This window comes from Dinoponera quadriceps, unplaced genomic scaffold (genome assembly GCF_001313825.1).
Source record: "Dinoponera quadriceps isolate SergipeBrazil2010 unplaced genomic scaffold, ASM131382v1 scaffold5144, whole genome shotgun sequence".
Lineage (NCBI taxonomy): Eukaryota > Metazoa > Arthropoda > Insecta > Hymenoptera > Formicidae > Dinoponera > Dinoponera quadriceps.
This window is the reverse complement of record NW_014560308.1, coordinates 1281374-1300500: the sequence shown is the minus strand read 5'-3', so window position 1 is coordinate 1300500 and position 19127 is coordinate 1281374. Positions and strand designations below refer to the sequence as shown.

Below are 19127 nucleotides of genomic sequence, written 5' to 3'. Positions count from 1 at the left end.
AAGGACCTATTGCCTCGCGGAGGTAACGAGACGCGTTGCGATACTCGAGACCGCGTTACGTCGAAGAGAAAAATGCCCTTTGTGCTACAAGGAGGACAAAGATAACGGACGACGACGACGGGTGGAAATCCACGGAGGAAAAAGATTCTTTCTTTAGATTCAATATTTTTATTTATTTCACTAGAATTCGTCTCAGAAACAACATTACATTTGTACGAAATATATTATTTGTTTGAGTAAACATTTTATCGTCTCATTGAAGAGAACTCGGTTATTTAACAGAAGGCACGCTGTCATTCGAAATAATATCTTTTAACCGAATAAAATATTACTTGGCCGCGATAAATATGTAAAATGAAACAAATAATTTCTTCATAAGAAAATTGTTCTATTTAAGATAACGATAGTCGTTGGAAAGTCCAACTGTCGTACTTATTAATCGAAACTAGCTTTTTTCGAGCGCGCCAATGGGTGACGTTCGTTCGGATGCGATGAAAAGTGTACTAAATCCGAAGGGATCTTTATCTCGGTGCGCGCGCCGTAAACGAGCATCCGACGTCCCCGAGAGCGGGTGCAGATTGAAATTGATCGATTCAAATCCGCCGTGAACGATCAAGTGAGTATAATTCGCGCCGCGAGGTCGTTGAAACCTTCAACTCGGCGGCGCTCTCAACGAGCTACCGGTGGATCGCTGCCGGTGTCATCGTTATTGTCGTCGCCGTCGTCGTCGCCGTGTTCGCCGCTCGTCGTCGCTGTTTAGGGAGCGTAGGCGAGATCTCTCCCGAGTCGGCGAACAATGGCAGATAGTCGGCTCGTTATTGCCGCTCACTCGCGCGATGTGAGGTCGCGAATATCGCGACCTGCTTGCGGCGATCGGGGCGTAACAGCGAACCGGGGATCGGGTTTGCACTTACGTGGCACCGGTAAGCCGAATTTAAGCGTGAGGTAAGCGCCGCCGGGAGGAGGATCGTGGGCCGAGAGAAGGACGCGTTTTTCGGCAGCGGAGTCGTTAATACCGCGAGCCCCGTCGTGGGCCCCGGGAAGTAGCGTGAGGGCGTTGATAGAGCCTCCGTACGATCGGAGTGATGCGCGTGTGCGTGTGTGACGAGCGCGCTGACGAGACGATTATGCAAATAACCTGCGTGCCGCCGCTGTTCACGAGTATCCGAATCGGCGCGTTGCCATTAATCCGCTGGGCGCGCGCGCGCGAGTGTCTTACTTTCCATCCGAAGTTATATCGAGATTGCGTTTCTACGCGCGGCCGCGTCCGGAGCCCGCTTGTACGCTGTCAGTTTTATCGGCCGTAACGTACTTTACAACCACGTCGCCGAACCGTCGCTTCGATTTTATCGCGTGCCACACGACAATACGTCCTTGGATCGTACGACGAGAAGCGTACGGGGAAAAGTCGTCGCGGAAGCGCTCGGAAAGTGGGCGACGCTCGTGAATTTCTAAGACACGCCGGTGACACGCGTTTCGTCATTTTTTTCTTCGCGGGGCAGGGGGAGGAATCGCGCGCGTCGGTGATCGTCGAGTGGAAACGCGAGAAATTTCTGTACACCTCTAATCTACCCACGCCGGTTGCACGCGCGCGCGCACACGTACACGCATCCGCGTCCGACACAATGTTGCTCGCACGCACAATTCTCTCTCTCTCTCTCTCTCTCTTACATATATTAGTTTGACAAGTCGCCCACGCGACCCACACTGGACTCCGTGTTAGCAACAGCGCCAATTCCACGGACGTTCCGCGCCGTTTCGCGAATCTCTCTCGCGTCCGTTCATTCGGCTTCATCTTCCTCCGCTCGCGCTCGCTCATCGCTCGCGTCGTTCTTTACCACGCGAGCACATCTCGGCTCGCAATAGCGTGAAATAACGCGCGCTCCAAGCGTTGCCCCACGTGTGTGGTGGTCTCTTTGTGGGTTTTTTCGAAGCGTTTCCCAGCATTTCCCCCGCCCCCGATAATTTAACGCCTTTGGCGCACCGTAAAGCACGACCCGTTCGGTCGGTTTTTCCATTTCACCAGAGTCTTTTCTCCGCGCGCGTTCAGCGGTAACGCGCGCGACCCTGCCGAAAGAGATATTTTAGCCCTCGCTCGTGAAAAGGGAAAAATGATGTGCGTATTTCGTTAGAATTCGACGCACGTCGAGGAAGCAGTTCGGTCGCGTCGAAAAACGGGCGATTAAACGCGATTCAGCTAAAGGATAGAAAATTTCTCCTTATAAGAACTAAATTTGGTAATATATATATATCCAGGAGATACCGTATAACTTTTCCGCGCTCTTTTTTCCACTGACGAGCGGTTTGCGCCCGAGTTTCACGCCACGGCAGCCACGAGTCTCGTGCGGGCGCAACGTGCGAATTTAAATCGGCAGCGATATAATTAACACGCCAATCAGCAACAAAGGATCGGCGCGCATGCACGGCCGCTTTAATGACCGGCGATGCGCCGGCAATTAATGAGTCCAGTGTGTACAGCCGCCAATTATATAAAAGTTCACGCTTTCCTCGCTCGCGGCACGTGTCTCTTCTCTCTCCCTCTCCCTCTCTCCCTCTTTTGCCTTTTTCTCTTCTTTTCTTTTCGTCTCCTTCTTTCGCGTCGTCGTTCTCCTTTACTCTTTTGCTTTCTTTCTCGCTTTCCTCTCTCTCTCTCTCTCTCTCTCTCACTCACTCACTCACTCACTCACTCACTCACTCACTCACTCACTCACTCACTCACTCACTCACTCACTCACTCACTCACTCACTCACTCACTCACTCACTCACTCACTCACTCACTCACTCACTCACTCACTCACTCACTCACTCACTCACTCACTCACTCACTCACTCACTCACTCACTCACTCACTCACTCACTCACTCACTCACTCACTCACTCACTCACTCACTCACTCACTCACTCACTCACTCACTCACTCACTCACTCACTCACTCACTCACTCACTCACTCACTCACTCACTCACTCACTCACTCACTCACTCACTCACTCACTCACTCACTCACTCACTCACTCACTCACTCACTCACTCACTCACTCACTCACTCACTCACTCACTCACTCACTCACTCACTCACTCACTCACTCACTCACTCACTCACTCACTCACTCACTCACTCACTCACTCACTCACTCACTCACTCACTCACTCACTCACTCACTCACTCACTCACTCACTCACTCACTCACTCACTCACTCACTCACTCACTCACTCACTCACTCACTCACTCACTCACTCACTCACTCACTCACTCACTCACTCACTCACTCACTCACTCACTCACTCACTCACTCACTCACTCACTCACTCACTCACTCACTCACTCACTCACTCACTCACTCACTCACTCACTCACTCACTCACTCACTCACTCACTCACTCACTCACTCACTCACTCACTCACTCACTCACTCACTCACTCACTCACTCACTCACTCACTCACTCACTCACTCACTCACTCACTCACTCACTCACTCACTCACTCACTCACTCACTCACTCGCTTTCTCTCTGCTCGCTTCTTTCATATTTCATTTTTGCCACCTGTATCATTCGTCAGCTCGCACGCATAATTAGCCCCGTCGGGTATCATATTCGGCCACGGTTGCGTGCTCGCTCCTTTGGAAGCTGCCACGCGGAGTGTTATCGCGATGCATCATTATCGAGCGAAAGGGAGATCCCGGCATCTACACGCGCCTGTTCCGCGATGTGAGAAACCGCGCGTTCTCGCGCGAATCTGCGTTTTCACGCGATTTTTCGAACGTCGCGATTCGTTACAGCGCTTAGCGTCCGTGTAAGGCGCGGTTTCAATTATTCCACGGCTTTTATACACTCTGCGTTCTTTCGGGTGCTCCCGAATAAGTAGAAACTGTCTATGTGGTAAGAGGAAAAGTTCGCTTCTTGCTCGGAGATAGCTTCGTCGAGTTGTTGGTCTTAAACGGGGTCTACCGGTGAGAATTTCAGCTCTGAGCCTTAGGAAATTGACCAATCACAGCCGATTGTTCCCCTCGCATTTCACTGTGACCGGTCAATTTCTCAAGGCTTAGAGCTTAGATTCTCACTCGTAGACCCTCGCTTCACGGACGGATATCTGCAAGCGGACGTCTCCCCCAACTCGCGGAGGAGCCCGTGACTTACTTACTTCCTCCAAGTTTTATATCGGCGCGGATCATCGTCGCGGCGCGATCATCGCGTATCCTTCTTGTCTGCGAAAAGAATCTAGAAGAGTATCCGGGAGAGCCGGGCTCGCCCGCTCGCGGTGGCGGAAAAAATGCGTCCGCGCGTCGCGTAATTCCACGCTCGCGTGGGCGCGGCGAACAATGCGTGCGCGCGTGGCGTGTCAAAAGACGGTGCCACCGGTGCTCCGACTCGCTTTCGCAAGTGGGTCCCGTCGCCCTTCTTACGTTACACGCCGGTCCGAGGGAGTCACATTGTGTTACCGCGAGGGGGAAGCGCGCGAGCATCCCTTGCACTTTCCGCGCAACAGGCTGCGCTGCGAGGACAACGTTAAAATCGCCTTGAGCCCCGGCCTCGAGGTAGTAGCGCGAGCGATTTCATTTCCCGCCGCCTCTATTCTTCGTCCGTCTGCGTCGGAATTAATTATCGGGAAAAAGCGGAAAAATTACCCGGGATACTCCCGAGGACTCCCGATACTCACGCCGAGCGTTTCCCGCTTGGCCATTTCTCTTTGTATTAACTTCCATAAATATTCCTTTCAGTAAATATTTCTTCTATCATCATCATCATTATCATCATCATCATTATCATGATTCGTCCTGATCATCATGATCATTATCATAATTTTGTAATTAACAGCGTTTTCACTGGCGCAGAAATGGCTATTGTTCGACTTTCTCGTTGATCCCTTGCTCCGGCCGCGCGGAACCCCCGTAGGTTCCGCCGTCCGCCATTCGTGGAACGTCGTCGCGGATTCTTCTTTTTTTTTCTTCGCACTCAGCTTATAACGGGTGGCGTATACGCTCTGCTTATCGGGCATTTCTAGCCATCACGGCCTGCTGGAGGCGGCCTTAATGGCTGCGTCGTATTAACGGACGCGCGCGTGCGCGCGTTATTCTTCTCTCTTCTCATTTCGTTCATTCTCATTCATGAGAGAAAGCGCGCGTGTGCTCCGGGACGCGCTACGTAAGAAACGGAAGAGGGGGAGGGGGTGCCGTTGGCGGCGAGTTAACGCCGGCACTTTTGCATTTTCGACATCAAAACTCGATCGTGTACCTAGCGGTATTTCGCACCGACGCTTCCGCGCCGGAAATTACGGGATCGATTAACATTTCCGCGAGAGAGAGAGAGAGAGAGAGAGAGACGAGGAGAGAACGAGCGCTCTCGCGCGCGTCATCGTCGTCGGTGAATCGGCAAGGAGATATCGGATACCGCGTCGCGTGTTTCGTTGCAATTCCAGATGCTAATGGACGGCGATGCTACCGCGAGCGGGAGCGCATAATTACGTCATAATTTTTAATTATCGCTTCACCTAATGGCTCGCTGTTTGAAAATCGTAATTGATTCATCCGAGAGATTTGTTCGCCTTGTTATTATCATTTCAATTACTAGCCGCTGCGCAAACGTTTCGCGCAGTGTATCACGCGGGTACATTAACCCGCGGGCGAGTGTGTATATATATATTTATATACACACGTGTACGTGTGTTTGTTGTGTGTGGTACGCGTTCGATATCGCAGTGTAACATTACGTTACAGCGCGACTCGCTCGGCCGAATCTCGGGCGGCGTGTACACGTGACGTACACGTGACGTGCACGTGTGCGCGTCCCGCGCGCCGGTATCGATTTCGCGAGCGCCAATTATTTTCCTCTTACGCCGAGGACGTCTACCCCCGGGCGGCCCGGGGGTGGCTGCGGCGGGGTTCGGGAACGCCGGTGGTGGGCGCGATGGCGCGCAGGGCCGCTGGCCGACGAGGTCAAAGCACGGCAACGCGCTTGAAAATCCATTAAGCCAGCCAGCGAACGCGATGGAGCAACCGGCCGTTCCCTCTGTCTCTCTCTCTCTCTCTCTCTCTCTTTCTTTGTCCGCGATATTGTGGAAGGTGTATCGGTGCGTACGCGACTCGCGTGATTATCGTTCAATTCTGTTGCCGCACCTGTTCTACTCGCGTCGGCCCGTTTGAACGGGAAAGAGCAAGAGAGCTACGGACGTGAAAAGCTCCGGGTGATTTGTAAAGTTAATCCACCGGCCGCCGGATTAGCGACGCCGAGTTGTTCCGCCGGGACGACAAATCGAGCGCGCCGAATCGTCGTAACCGCTGCATTATCGATGACCGAAATTAGTCTCTTACGTCGACGGGAGCGGTGAATTCGTGCGGTACCGTTTATCTCTCTCGATTATATTCGCCGAATGCGTGTGTGCGCGCGCGTGTGTATGTGTGTGTGTAATATTACTCCACTTCTCTGCGGTCATCGCCGTAAATGACGCGGTTCAATCAAAGCTATATATCGACAGATGCCGGCGCCGCGTTAGGCAGGATACCGCAGCTGGTCGCTCGATGCGCCCACCACCACCATCACCGCCGACCCACCCCCTCGCTCACTCGAAGCTCCGGATCGCCGCGAGCTGATCTCAGCTCGTAGTCCGCGCGAGCGACGCGAGCAAAGGGAGTAGCGCGGCGTGTAATTACGGACGCGAAGTGTCCGCGTCACGATGGGCGGTCACTAATTAACAGAATGTGCAGTCCGGATACCGGCGGATCTTACCTCCTCCCTCTCCCTCTTCTCACCTCCCTTGCACCCCGCACATTCGATGTGAGTATCGCGATCGCATAAACGATCTTATTCTTTTCGTTTTCCCTTTTTTTTTTCCACGCCACGAGGAAGGCAGAGCGGCTTATCGATCGCGTACGCGCGCGCGAGAGTACGCGAACATCTCCCCGCGATGACTGTTAATTATTATTGTCGATGACTGCCGCGCCGTCGCAATATGCTAATTGCGCTTTACAGCCTATTACTTTAGCGCTCTTTAATCTCTCTCTCTCTCTCTCTCTCGCTCGTTAACGTCCGGGATAATTACCTCGAGATTCAAAGGAGAAAGAGAGAGAGAGAGAGAGAAAGTGTAAGTAAAGGGAGAAGGGGGTAAGGAAAATTGAATTCTTGAGAAAATCAAGCCCGACTTTTCTCACAGCGGAATTATCAAGTGCGACGTCTCTCTTGCCTAACGTTATCCGGGTGTTGCGACTGCTGCAACTTTAATAGCGATTATGCGCCGCGCTTCCTCGTGTGGGCCCCGGTACGGTGCTCTCCTAATTGGGTGCCGGCCATACGTAATTCCGGAATTAAAAGTTCCCGTACGTTTCGCCGTACATAATTAGCCCGATGCCGGGTACTGCAGTCTACATTACGTTTAGTAGGGTAAACGTGTGCCAACTCATCGCCGCGCGCGCTCAGCCTCACGAGCGGCAAATCTTTCCCACACTGCTATTACGGAATTGTGCGGCTCCTCTGTGTATCCGTCAAACGGCTTTGGGCCAATAAAGGTGGCTCTACTCCCCCTTCCTTCCTCCCACCCTCTACTTTCCACGTCGATTCGTCGATTCTATTTTCTCCCCATCAATTAATCAGACACTCGCCCGCGCGATCTTAATAACGAGTCGCCGTTTTTAATTAAACCGGCCCTCCTCGCCTCCTTTGATAACTCGAGGGGTTGCAATTCCACGATCCCCCCCCGTTACACTCTTATTATGTCGCACGATCATTATCTCGGCGCAGCCATTGGCTGAATAGCATATTGTTCGCCGAAAGTGTCTCCTGTTCCCCAAGAAGTCCCCGGCAGCGCGCTGGGCCGGCGTCACGGAAATACTCGCTCGGCCCGCGCATCGCGTGACCGAAGTAACGACTGTCCTAGCGAGGGATGTCCCTGCGTGTATAGATTCCCCGTAGAAATGTGCCTCCAAGTTCGTCGGTCTTGCACGGCCCTTCCTTCTCCTCCTTCTTCGTCGTCGTCGAGTTATTGTCGTCACCGTCACTACTTGTCTCGTGTTTATCCGCCTCACCGGCAGCAACGGAAGGCTGTTACCGCTTTCCGTACTAGTTATCTTTATTGTTTCTAATTACCCCCAGCATACCGACGCAATTATCGTTCACTCGCTCAGAAACTTCCAACCCGCGGGCAGCAGACTCTAAGGCTGCGTGCACATCGGCGAACGATAGTAGACGACAGCTGCGACCTCCGAGTGTCGGCGCGAATTTCGAGAAGGTTTTTATTGGGCGAAAACTCCCGCGTAGTTTTTAATTCGAATTATTAACGGGACGTGAGGAACGAGCGCGCGCGGTCAACGAAGCACAACGCGCCGTGCTTCCGTCGGGGGCCGTATTACGTGAAAATTCGAGAGTCACGTACGGCTTCTCGACTTTTCCGGGAGCGTGCGGGCTCGCCAAGAGGCGATAAATTCGCGGCGAGGAACACTTGACGAATGAGGCGAATGATCGACTTTTCCGGGCCGCGTGGCTCTCGGCGGTCGTTGCGATACACCACGCAACGTCCCGACGATATTCGACCTCCTCCTCCGTCATTCCTGCCCTTCGAGTCTCGCCGTCGCGCTTCCGACGGCTTATCGAGCCGTATTCGGGCGGACATTTATTGCCATATTTTATATGCCTGTCACAGTCTCTCGGCCGTGGATACGTATTTTTTAACGATCTACGTCGATGCTCCGTCGAAGTGGTTCCTGCCTTTTCAATACCGTCGCTATAAACGAGATCCTCGCGTGTAACGCCGGAGAGATATTCTCGATATACGACCGTCTTTACCGTCGCTCTTCATTTGCATCGACCCGAGGAGCGAGACGTTTTTATGTCTCTTTATACTGTCTCGGGGGGGTAATTAATCAGTGGAAGAGATCCGTCATGGGTAATGAGAAAGTCACGTTTCCAGTTAAAATCGTAAGCCTAAACCGTGACTCTCTCTCTCTCTCTCTCTCTCTCAGACGGAAGTTCTTCGTTGATCTATTAACGGTGTATGATCTAGCGGGAGCTTGCAGAGAAGAAGCGAAAAAAAAGAGTAGATTACCGCCGCGGTCGACGAGCGTTTCGTCGAGGACGAAAGCGCGCGATTGTTACGAAGCCAGGAGGGAATTGCGCGAGGAGAGGGGAATGAATCCGCGTTTCTTTCATCGCAACGACGTGGAAAAAAAAAGGAAACACCGTGAGGGGAAACAGTTCTCAGTGCGAGAAATCATCGCGCGTGTTATGACAGAATCGACATACGCGCGACTCCAGGCGCGTTTGCGCGCCCGGCTTTTCGCGATCGCAGCTGTTCCGAGAGCGACGGAAATCTCTTCCGACTAATAAATCATGCTTCGAATTACCCGACTGCGCAACCCACAGCGGCGGCCACAATGCAAGCACGGACGCAACGATGTCAAACCTGTCGTAAGTCAGAAACCCCGATTGAACCAGAGCGCATTGAGCACGACCGGAGAAGTTTCCTCACTGCGACGGCTAAAAGCTACTGACTCATTGATAAATAATCCCGTCTTGAACGCGCGCTAAAAATGAAAAAAAGAGAAAGAGAGAGACTCGATATAACGGAGTGAACATGCGTCTTAACACACGCGTGGTTACATCGTGACTAGTCGCACTCGCAACTTTAATCCTTTCTCCATTGCAAGGATAATACATTCCACGGATACTTGAAATTGATTGTTCACGATTAAAGCTTAGATTGAGATAAATAACCCGCTACGTAATTTTCTTTCATCTCTCGGGCTTTATTCCTCCAGTCCGAACGAGCGTGAGTCCCCGTACTTCGTTTGATCGCCGTTTTATCGTCGATCCTTATCTCTCCGCGCGACGTACGTCACCTGTGAGATCGCCGCCTCCCTCACCGGGCGAAAGCGGAATTGGGCAAACCGTCATGGATTTCTAACGAAGCGCGCGGCGGCCGGTGCATTTTCCTGCCGGTGATCGCGCAACCCGCCTTTCAAAATTAATCGGAGCCCCACGGCCGAGCCGAGGAAGAGCTTTCAAATTTCTTTCGCAACCGCAAATCTTGAGCAAGCCGCGGCGGCGACGGTGGCGACGGCGCCACCGCCCGAGCGTGCTTATTATATACCGGGCGTGCAATTAGTTACGGCCAAAGATTCTGGCCAATTACGTTAACCAGGTTGACTCGCGGTATCCAGAGCGCAAATGCGGCGGATTACGTTCCCTTAACGTTGCGCGCGCGGAACCGTCGGGCGCGACGCGAACAATGCGAGGTGAGAGTTACATACGCGCGTCCGCGTATATGCCGATCGGTCGATACTCGTGCACAGGGTGTTTCGTCGTTTCACTGACAGAGGTTTCGATTAAACCTCGCGGATTCAGTGTCGAGACCCGAGTCGACATTTTGGCACGGTGTTGCTTCAATTTCACAACATAGTAGGAGCTAAGATAACAAAACAGGCTTAATAATGTAACCTCGATTCGGACGACATCTTAAGTTTTCGCTACTTTAGCTGTTTAAACTCAGAATAGGTCGTTGAAGGTAGCGTGAAAATTCAATTAGCGGAAGTCGAGAGTTCGAGAGAGAGGTTGAAAAGTATTGGTATCGTCGAAATAGGTTTTTATTCATCTATAGGCCGTCTAAGTGGTCGCGGACTATCCTTAAGAGCGTCAGAGTGGCAACATTTAACCCGAATTATCGAAATTTCGATTCGGAGAAAGTTGTTTCGACAGAAACCCGACAGGAGTGATCTTCGGCCGTGCACTGATAAAAAAATTCGTTTCGACGCCAAACATATTTTATAGAGATAGCGGCATGCGTGTAAGGTTATTACGCACTCACGCTGTAGTAATACTTACTAGAGAAACGATTCTCTCGACTATGTTTAAAGGTCTATGTTTGGCGCCGAAATTAATTATAATTTTCAATCAGCGCGGATACTCGATCTCCCGCGAATAATGCACGAAATTTCCGTGGAAATACAGAGTTCATCGAATTAGGCGATCCGTGGGTTTACACACCGTTGGAGAGACGGTTGTCGCGTTCGTGTGGGTGCGACGCGCGTCATATGACGGCGGAAGGGGGGGAGGGGGGAGCCACCTTTGTCGGTCGAAGCGCGTCGCTTTTATTTTAATTGCCGGGCGGGAGCCGTGGCGATTCCATCGGATTCATCTCGCGTGTGAAGCGCGCAACCACCGTCGACTTTATGCCCTGAATGCTATGCGGTTCGCGGTTTTCTAGGATGATGCGTATCGCCCGCTTAAAAACGACACGGTCAAATCGTCGAGCTAATTGACTGGCGCTTTCGCGAGAATGTTCGCGCGTTCGCGAACGAGAACGCCGGCCCGTTTTGCATCCGCGAGGCAGCCGCTGGCCGGAGCTGCGTAATTAAATGTGCGGAGATAACGGGGATCTAATTACGTATAAATATTACCGATCGTGAGCCGCGCTCAGAAACCGCGTTCAAGCGCGATTATACATACGGACGCACCACGTGGTTGCGTCGCCCGTTCTCGGCGATATTCCCGCGTTGCCCGAGAAATGTCGATCTCAAGGACAAAGAGATCGCGCGCGCGGCGAACGAAAGGATCTCGGCGGTGGAAAAGGCGAGCCGTGCGAGAGACAGAGGGAATCCCGACGATAATTGCGCGCGCGCTCTCGCGCGACGTCGGAAAAGCGATCGCGCGGAATCGAAGCTCGCCCGCTCTTGCGCGATCCGCGACTATCCCATTAGGCGTCATTATTGTTGCGACAGGCGGCCGCGGATCGCTTTCGCAAGAGCGCCGCGCGAACTTCTACTCGCGCGCGCAGACGGCCTTGCCTTCTCGCATCGCGTACGTCGCCACCGTGCTCCACGTGTGGGTGTCACTTGCTTTCCCGCCTTGAAAAACCTTTCACTGTTTTGCACCTACATAGAGACGCGCGGTAGACGAAACGCGGCCGCGTGCCGTCGTCGTGAAGTCGGATCAATCCTAGGAGCGGTGTGACTCGTTTCGTAGAGCTTGCCGCACGCGTGCTTGCGTACGTGCGGATTCGCTCTTGCGGGAACGGGATATCACCGAGGGAAATCCTCCTAGTGAATTTATTCTCGGCCCCGACCGTGTCCTTTTCTGGTTTTGTCCCGGAAATCGAGAGAGCGCGTGTAAAATGGTTATTAGCGTTACCTGAATATTCCTCGGGATCTGTAATTGAGATCTTGGTCCGATTTTACGAAATAATGATTTTGGTTATAGTTCGGAAATCTATGTAGGTTTCGGTTGGAAGCGTAATGTTTGAAACATACGATTCCGAGTGGAAAACGTAAACAGATTCTGTTCGATCACGCGCAATCGTTTTCCCAATGATTTTATCTGCTTTCCGTTTTGTACTACGATTGAACGAAATATACGATACGCCTTAAAGTACTTACTCTTTACAAGTACACATACACGCACACACACACGCATGCGCACGTTACGAGCGTGCTGTTAAACATGATAATATTAAAAATATAATCCCATTAATTAACCTCCTGATTCTCGAGGTCTGTTCTTCTTTGCCGAACTGGCTGCACCGACTTATATTAGTTCTCCCCTCTTTTTTTCTACCAAGTCTTAACTACATATCTCGTTTTAAGTTCTATAAGTGTACATTAGTTCAGTGAAAAAGAACAGACCTTCGGTCAAACTGTCACTCGCCTGTGACGACGACGGTCGTACTTAGCACAAGGCATAGAATAGCACATAGCCAACTAACGTCGTAGAAAAGAAGCTTCATCCTATGTTCAGGATAAGAATGGAATTCCCAAAAATTGGTATCTTAGTGGGATATCCTATTCTAATACTTCGAGTGCACTAATCGTGATTTCTGCAGTGTATAAGAAAATTCGAGAAAATTTCTACTCGGGTATCACTGACACCAAACAACACTTGCTGGAAAAATGGCTCTCCCGACTCTGTCGCTTTATTTTTTACTTTTGTCGCGCGATTAAAGTTCGAAGCACGAAAAATTGCTTCCCTGATGCGAATGTCTCGCGACGCAAATGGTCACGGGACCGCTTGAATTTTCCAGAGATTTAATGCGAGGGAGGCGGGGGGAGCGTCTCCTCGGATGCCTCGTGGCGGCAACGCCGCGACATTATTACGCGTATCGACAGAGCTGACACGTTTGCGGGCGAAGAGTGTTAACAACTTCGAGACTGACGCTGCAGCGTCTCGATACCGCAGCCCTCCGTCGCGCCTCCTCGGCCGTTTGTCGCCGGGGGTAACTTCAGCAGCGAGAGACTCGATCCGACTTGGCGGAGCGCGAAATTTTCGCCACGTGCATTTCTTCCCTCGCTCTTAGACGGCTCTGTTAAGAGCGGTGCGGGTCGCTGCGCGCGTTGTCAAGCACGTCGGACCTTTGACCCAGACTCGTCCAGACGTTCCCTGCGAATGTTAATCGCGCTAACAACGGCCCAGACTGCGCTAATTAGGAAATAATTACGTCAATATCGCAGGCTTAAGAGGAGAAGATGCGTAATGCCCTCAATTTTCAAGTCCACCTTCCGCCCCCTCCACCCGCTTCCTCCCTTCTCCTCGTCCCCTCCGTGTAATTCTTTGCCTTCCGTTTCCCCAGAGCTTCTTTTTAATAGGTTGCATTAATTCCGCATCGTGGAGCATGCCGGCGCATCACATTGGCTTCATTCATCGCGCGAATTCGGCTTTTTACGGCCGCGCGTTTCATCAATCACATCGGCATATACCATCGGCGCGTTTTCTGCGAACGACGCATCTCCCCCCCTCCCCCTCACCGCGGAAAATTCAGCCTCCCGGTTTCGACGCTCTCGATTTTCCCTCCGAGCGGTGTCGCAATTTCGGTCGCGCCGCGAAACCCGCTTTCACGAACCGTATAATCAAACAGCGGCGCTCATATTTGCATCCGAATGGATACGCTCCAATTCTACATACCTCTGTACCACCCCCCTCATTTACATCTAATTTCATAACGTTATTTCAACGACCGCGAATGCCCGCGACCGCATACCGTTTCACACGAGGGATATCGAGCCGCGCGTATTTAACATTGCGTTGAAATTCCGAGAGATACGTGATTATCAAGCGAGCGTGTACCCGTTGCATCCGAGAGCGTGTCTCTCTCGAGGAGTACCTGCGACGTAACACGCGTCGCCCGTAAATACACCCAACCGATACTCCGCGTCGACATTGAATCTGTCTCGTCCGCGATCGCGCACGTCGAACGCGTCACGCGCGGTACAATTCCGCCGGCGGTTCCACGTATCCGAGGAAAGAAGCCAACGAGCGAACGGCCGGGCACGTTCCAGCTCGCCGCTCGCATTGTCGTAGAAACACGGCGAGCTTTCATAGAAAACCACCTCGGTAGACATCCCGATACCTTGCCTCGGGCGGTCGCCGCAGAACGACCTTCATCCTTCACCGATCTGCCCGCCGGCGAATCACCTCTCGCGAGTCGATTCCGACGGTTAGCCTCGGAAATCGTCTCACCACGTCGCCCACTCGACACTCGCGAACCACCGATGAGGTCAGCGCTCGATCCCTCCCTCTTCCCCCCTACGCTCGTTCACCTCATGCGCGCACCTCATCGAGCACTTTGATTTGTTCTCGGACGCGCCGCACGACGATTCGTTTCATCGCTGCTGTTGTTTTTTTTTTTTTGAGTTGCCGCTCCCTACCCTGTTCCTACTTTCTGTTACAGATCTCGTACGACGTACGACGTGCATCGTACGGTAGGGAACGCACGAGAGACGGCAGCGGAGCGACGAGGATGTAGCCCGCGAGGGTGGCTGCTGCTGCCTTTCGACGAGAAAGAGAGGGAGAGAGAAAGAAAGCGAGTTTATACGAGTTTGAAATCGACGATGATGACGCGCGCGGTACAGGGAAGAGGAATTGACCGAGGGAAGAGCAGAGCAGTCTAGAAGAGAGAGAAAGAGAGAGAGAGGTAGATAGATTAGAAGGAAAAGGAGAGAGAGAGAGAGAGGGACAGAGATCTCCTCCGCGAGGAGGGAATGCGCCGGATGTTATCGCGAGAGACGCCGAGACTGATAAAAACACTGCCAGGAGTAATGACGAGCTAGATCGCTCCGTCCGCTGAACCGTTCCGTCGATCTTAGCTTTCGCTCCACGCCAATCCTCCCCCTCCCGCGTCCCTGCTCACTCGCAGACACACACACACACACACCGTACGTTAACACGCGGCGTCCCTTCTACCAGCACGTACCCTCGAGATCAAAGACTGAAAATAAAAGGTGGCGACAAGCATGTTGGGCGTGAGTCAGCCGGGCAACACGCCCTCGAGCTTGCGGCATTCGGCGAGCTTCTCCTGCTTGCAACGCGGTACCGCCGGCGAGGGTCATCGTGCGAGGACCTCGACGTTGCTGCAGCAGCAGCAGCCGAGTCTGCAGCTGAGCGGCGGCGGTCATCATCAGTACACGTCCGGTCAGGGCGCGCACTCTCTGCTGCTGCAGCAGCATCAGTCTCCGGGCGGTGCTCGGGTGCATCGCGAGACGCTCGATCCCGTTCATCAGGACGGCAACGATTACGGCTTCGTGAGGATCCGGCCGCGATTGCGCAGCACGAACGCGACCTTGTACCACGAGGAAGAGGTGGCGAGCGCGAAGAGCGCGCTGCGCGACGCCGCGGCGTTCAGCGACCGGGAGTGCGACTCCTCCAACTTCAGGGACTGCACGCTGAAGGTCAAGGAGCGCGACCTCTCGCCGAAGGGGACCGGCAAGAATCAGAATCCGCTGCGCGGCGCGTTGATACTCTTCTCGACGTCCTCCTGGTGGAAGGCGCGCCAACGGGAGGAACAGCTGAACGGTGGTACCGTCGCGCCTTCCTCGGAGAGGAAGTGGTCGAGCACCTCGATGGCGTCGCCGTCGAACGAGAGAAAGTGGCAGCCCAGCTCGATGACGTCGCCCACCAACGAGCGGAAATGGTCCGTGGGTAACAGCCTGCTGACCTCACCGTCCAACGAGAGGAAGTGGACGAGATCGTCGGTGTCGTCGACGAGCCAGCAGGACCGGAAGTGGCGGTCGCTCGGCGCACTTCTGAGGACTCCCGGCAGCTCTCACGCCAGTCAGAACTGTTTGTCGCACAATATGAGCGTCTCGATGATCGAGGGTGAACACTTCCGCGAGGAGCCGCGCGGCAAGGCGCGTTACCAGCAGCCGACCTCGTACTCGGCGCGCGTCTCCAGAGTCAGTAGAGACGTCTACAGAGAGAGCACGGAGTTCGGCCAGGTCGGTAGGTCGAAGGTCAGTCGCAGGCTGTATCAGGACAGCGAGACGACCGATCGCGAGTTGGACGAGGGCCGGCACGCGCCTCGCAATCGGCATCAGCTGATCGACGATCCGGAGTGCAGGGGCAACAATCGCGAGGTCTGCAGACCGTCCGTCGCGGAGCAGACGGAAAGTCGCGGCACGACCGCCTCCACCAGGTCGAGCCGCGCCCAGAGCTTCTATCTGCTGGACGACTTCCTGCGGCCGCAGCCGCAAACGAGCGGCAAGTGCATGCTGAATCTCTATCTGTCGCCGGCCGCCGGCAAATCGGCCGGCAACAGCGCCGGTGAACAACAACACGGCAGGTCGTGCGAGGTGAGGCAGGCCTGCCAGGCGAACGTCAGCAACATCACGCCGCCGCGACGCCACAATTCGAGCTCGGACAGCCTCGAGGTAGCCACCAGTCCGCTGCCGCCGCCGGTGCCGCCGCCGCCGCCCCAGGCGAACGCCCAGAGGGAGCGTAATGAGAACCCGAAGGACAGTAAGGACGTGTGCCCGTGCAAGCTCTGCTGGACCAATATGCAGAGGTCCTTCGTGGAAGAGGTAAGTGGTGAGAGAAAGATGCGCACGATTCGCCCGGACGGCGCTCGTCCTCGCTGTCAGATTGATTGCTTCTCGATCGTAAGGAGAATAATTTTATTTTGCGTTTCCATCAAATCGCCTCTTTCCGTCACAACTGCGTAGCATTTTTTATAATACTCATTTACTTTCCATTGGCCTAAATTCGCATTCAGGATCATAATTATGCGACTAAAGTTCGAAGTTTCTGTTGTTTCCAAGTAAGCTACCTTATCTGCAGTCCCCGCTTCCAAACGTTACGATTTAAGATTGCACATTGCTCGTGGAAAGTTTCCCGTTGTCCGAGGGACATGGATTAAAGGTTCGAGAATTTCAAAACTCATTTTGTGTGACATCATTCGTCGACCGTAACGTTCTTCCGGTCGGTCTCGCGCTTTTCATCTACGACGCTCGGATCGATCGTCGAAATTCACGGCGTTGCACGTAAATCTTCAGGACTCGCGTTGCGTCCGCGATCGAGGGAAGATACGGCGCGTTGGTCAGCGCTGAATTCACACCGCGCGCGTGTGTGCGCACACCCGGGAGAAATCGAATAAGCGACGCGACGATCCGCGGCGCACGGAGTATCGGAGTTGGCTCGTTAGGTTTTATCGTAATCGTTATCCGTGATGTTTATTCGGCGAGTAACTTTCACCCCGTGGCGTGCGCCACGACTCCGATCACGCGAGGATAGACGCCCGGCGAGAGGAGGGCCTCGGCGGCGTGTCGCGTTCGAGGTGCCGGCCGCCGCGAAAAAGGATCCGGCGACCCAGCAGTCGTCGTCCAAGCTGCCTCCTCCGCCACGACGACTATTAACTCGCCTTTAACCCGTTCCGCGCAGTTTGCCGCGCCGAAACGAGCGATCGCCGCCTCCGTTAGAATTCCGCTTTACGGCCGTTTGCGCGATCGGTAGCGCGCGATTCGATAGAGGACGACGACGACGAACTCCCGCTTCGTGGAACGCGCCACGATTACCGGTCAGCCGGTTGGAGAAAGACCGACGAAAAGATCTGTCGACCTATGCCGACGACGACGGGAGGTCAATACCGAATGGTCGCTTCGTGAAGCGACGTTTATTGGCCTTGCGTAAGTTAATCTTTCCGTAAATTGCGTAAATCGATTTTTCGTCGGCCCTGAGAAACTCTCTCTCTCTCTCTCTCGCTCATACGAGCTTCTATTTACATATATAAATAATATTATACCGGATCTTGTTGACCGTGTTACTTATTAGTTCCAATCAAGGTTTCTCGAGAAATCCCGAGTCTTTCAGCTCGAGCGGATCGACGGGAGGTCGTTCGTCACGACGTTAAATTTGTCACGTTATTCCGCTCTCAGCGTCCCGCACGGTGAACTAAGTCGACTAGATCGCGATTATCACTCCGATCTCCGATCAAGCTCTGTCATCCTTCTCGTGCAAAAGGCGACGTCGCATCGGTGCTCCTTGCATACGCGGGAAATTCGCGTCGCCGGCGGAGTTACACAGTGGTGACAGGTGGGACAGACGAACGCGAAGAGACCGCGTGTATTCCTCGGCAGCGGGGTGGGGTTGCTCGAATGCGCGCGGTTTCGAGCGTAATATACGTCACCCGGCAGAAATAGAATACGCGATTTTTCATTGAGACCGCGCCGCTCGATCGGCCACGTGCGATACACCGGACGCGCGAGATGCAATTCCGTTTGACTCAATCGGGCCCGAGAGGACGCTGCGCGAACGCCGGCGACATTGGAGTCCCCGTAACGAGAGTCCGGATCCCGTGTGTCTGATTTCTTATTGGTTCCGCCGGGGTTTAGCTTCCGGATGCGTCAAAGATTGCTTCCCAACAAGCCGACACAAGTTTAATTACATCCAGTCCTCGACTTTGGTTGCTTTCCAACGAGAGACGCGGCTGATGCTGAATGACAACACGAGCGAAGATTCGCCATCTACGAAATCTACGAAGTGTATTGAGAGAATAGTGAGTTCGTGTGCTTCACATCGTGATCAATTACTCATTTCTTTCCGTCTTTGTCTATTTTCATTCAGATCTCCGATGAAAGTGCTCGGTCTGTTCTACGTGTCTACAGTCCACTCTTATTACTGAGAGACTAGGCGCGCGTGGTAACAGTATTCCGAGACGCCGTCGTTCCGGACGAGCCCGCAGACGGGCGACTTCCGTGCGTACGGTAATCGATAGCTCGGTGTATCCTCTCCTGCGAGCCGTAATGCGGATCGCGATACCGTCCGCAGAGGCGGTCGATATCGACCCTTTGACCTGCGCGCTTGCTCGCTCGCTTGGGCACGTTTCTCTGTTTGCTCGATCGAATCCGCACAAATATACCTACCCTCATGCGCGGGGGGGGGG

The 19127-nt window shown here is 53.5% G+C and overlaps 1 protein-coding gene across 1 annotated transcript in view; it reads left to right on the top strand.

Annotated features, from left to right (window-relative positions):
- The window catches only part of LOC106750724 (probable serine/threonine-protein kinase dyrk2), a 193652-nt gene that overhangs the window by 46485 nt on the left and 128040 nt on the right, over nt 1-19127 (top strand). The window contains exon 2 of the mRNA XM_014631248.1: nt 14646-16770. Within this exon, the coding sequence (XP_014486734.1) occupies nt 15208-16770 (1563 nt within the window). The 5' untranslated portion in view covers nt 14646-15207. The remainder of the gene's footprint in view (nt 1-14645; nt 16771-19127) is intronic.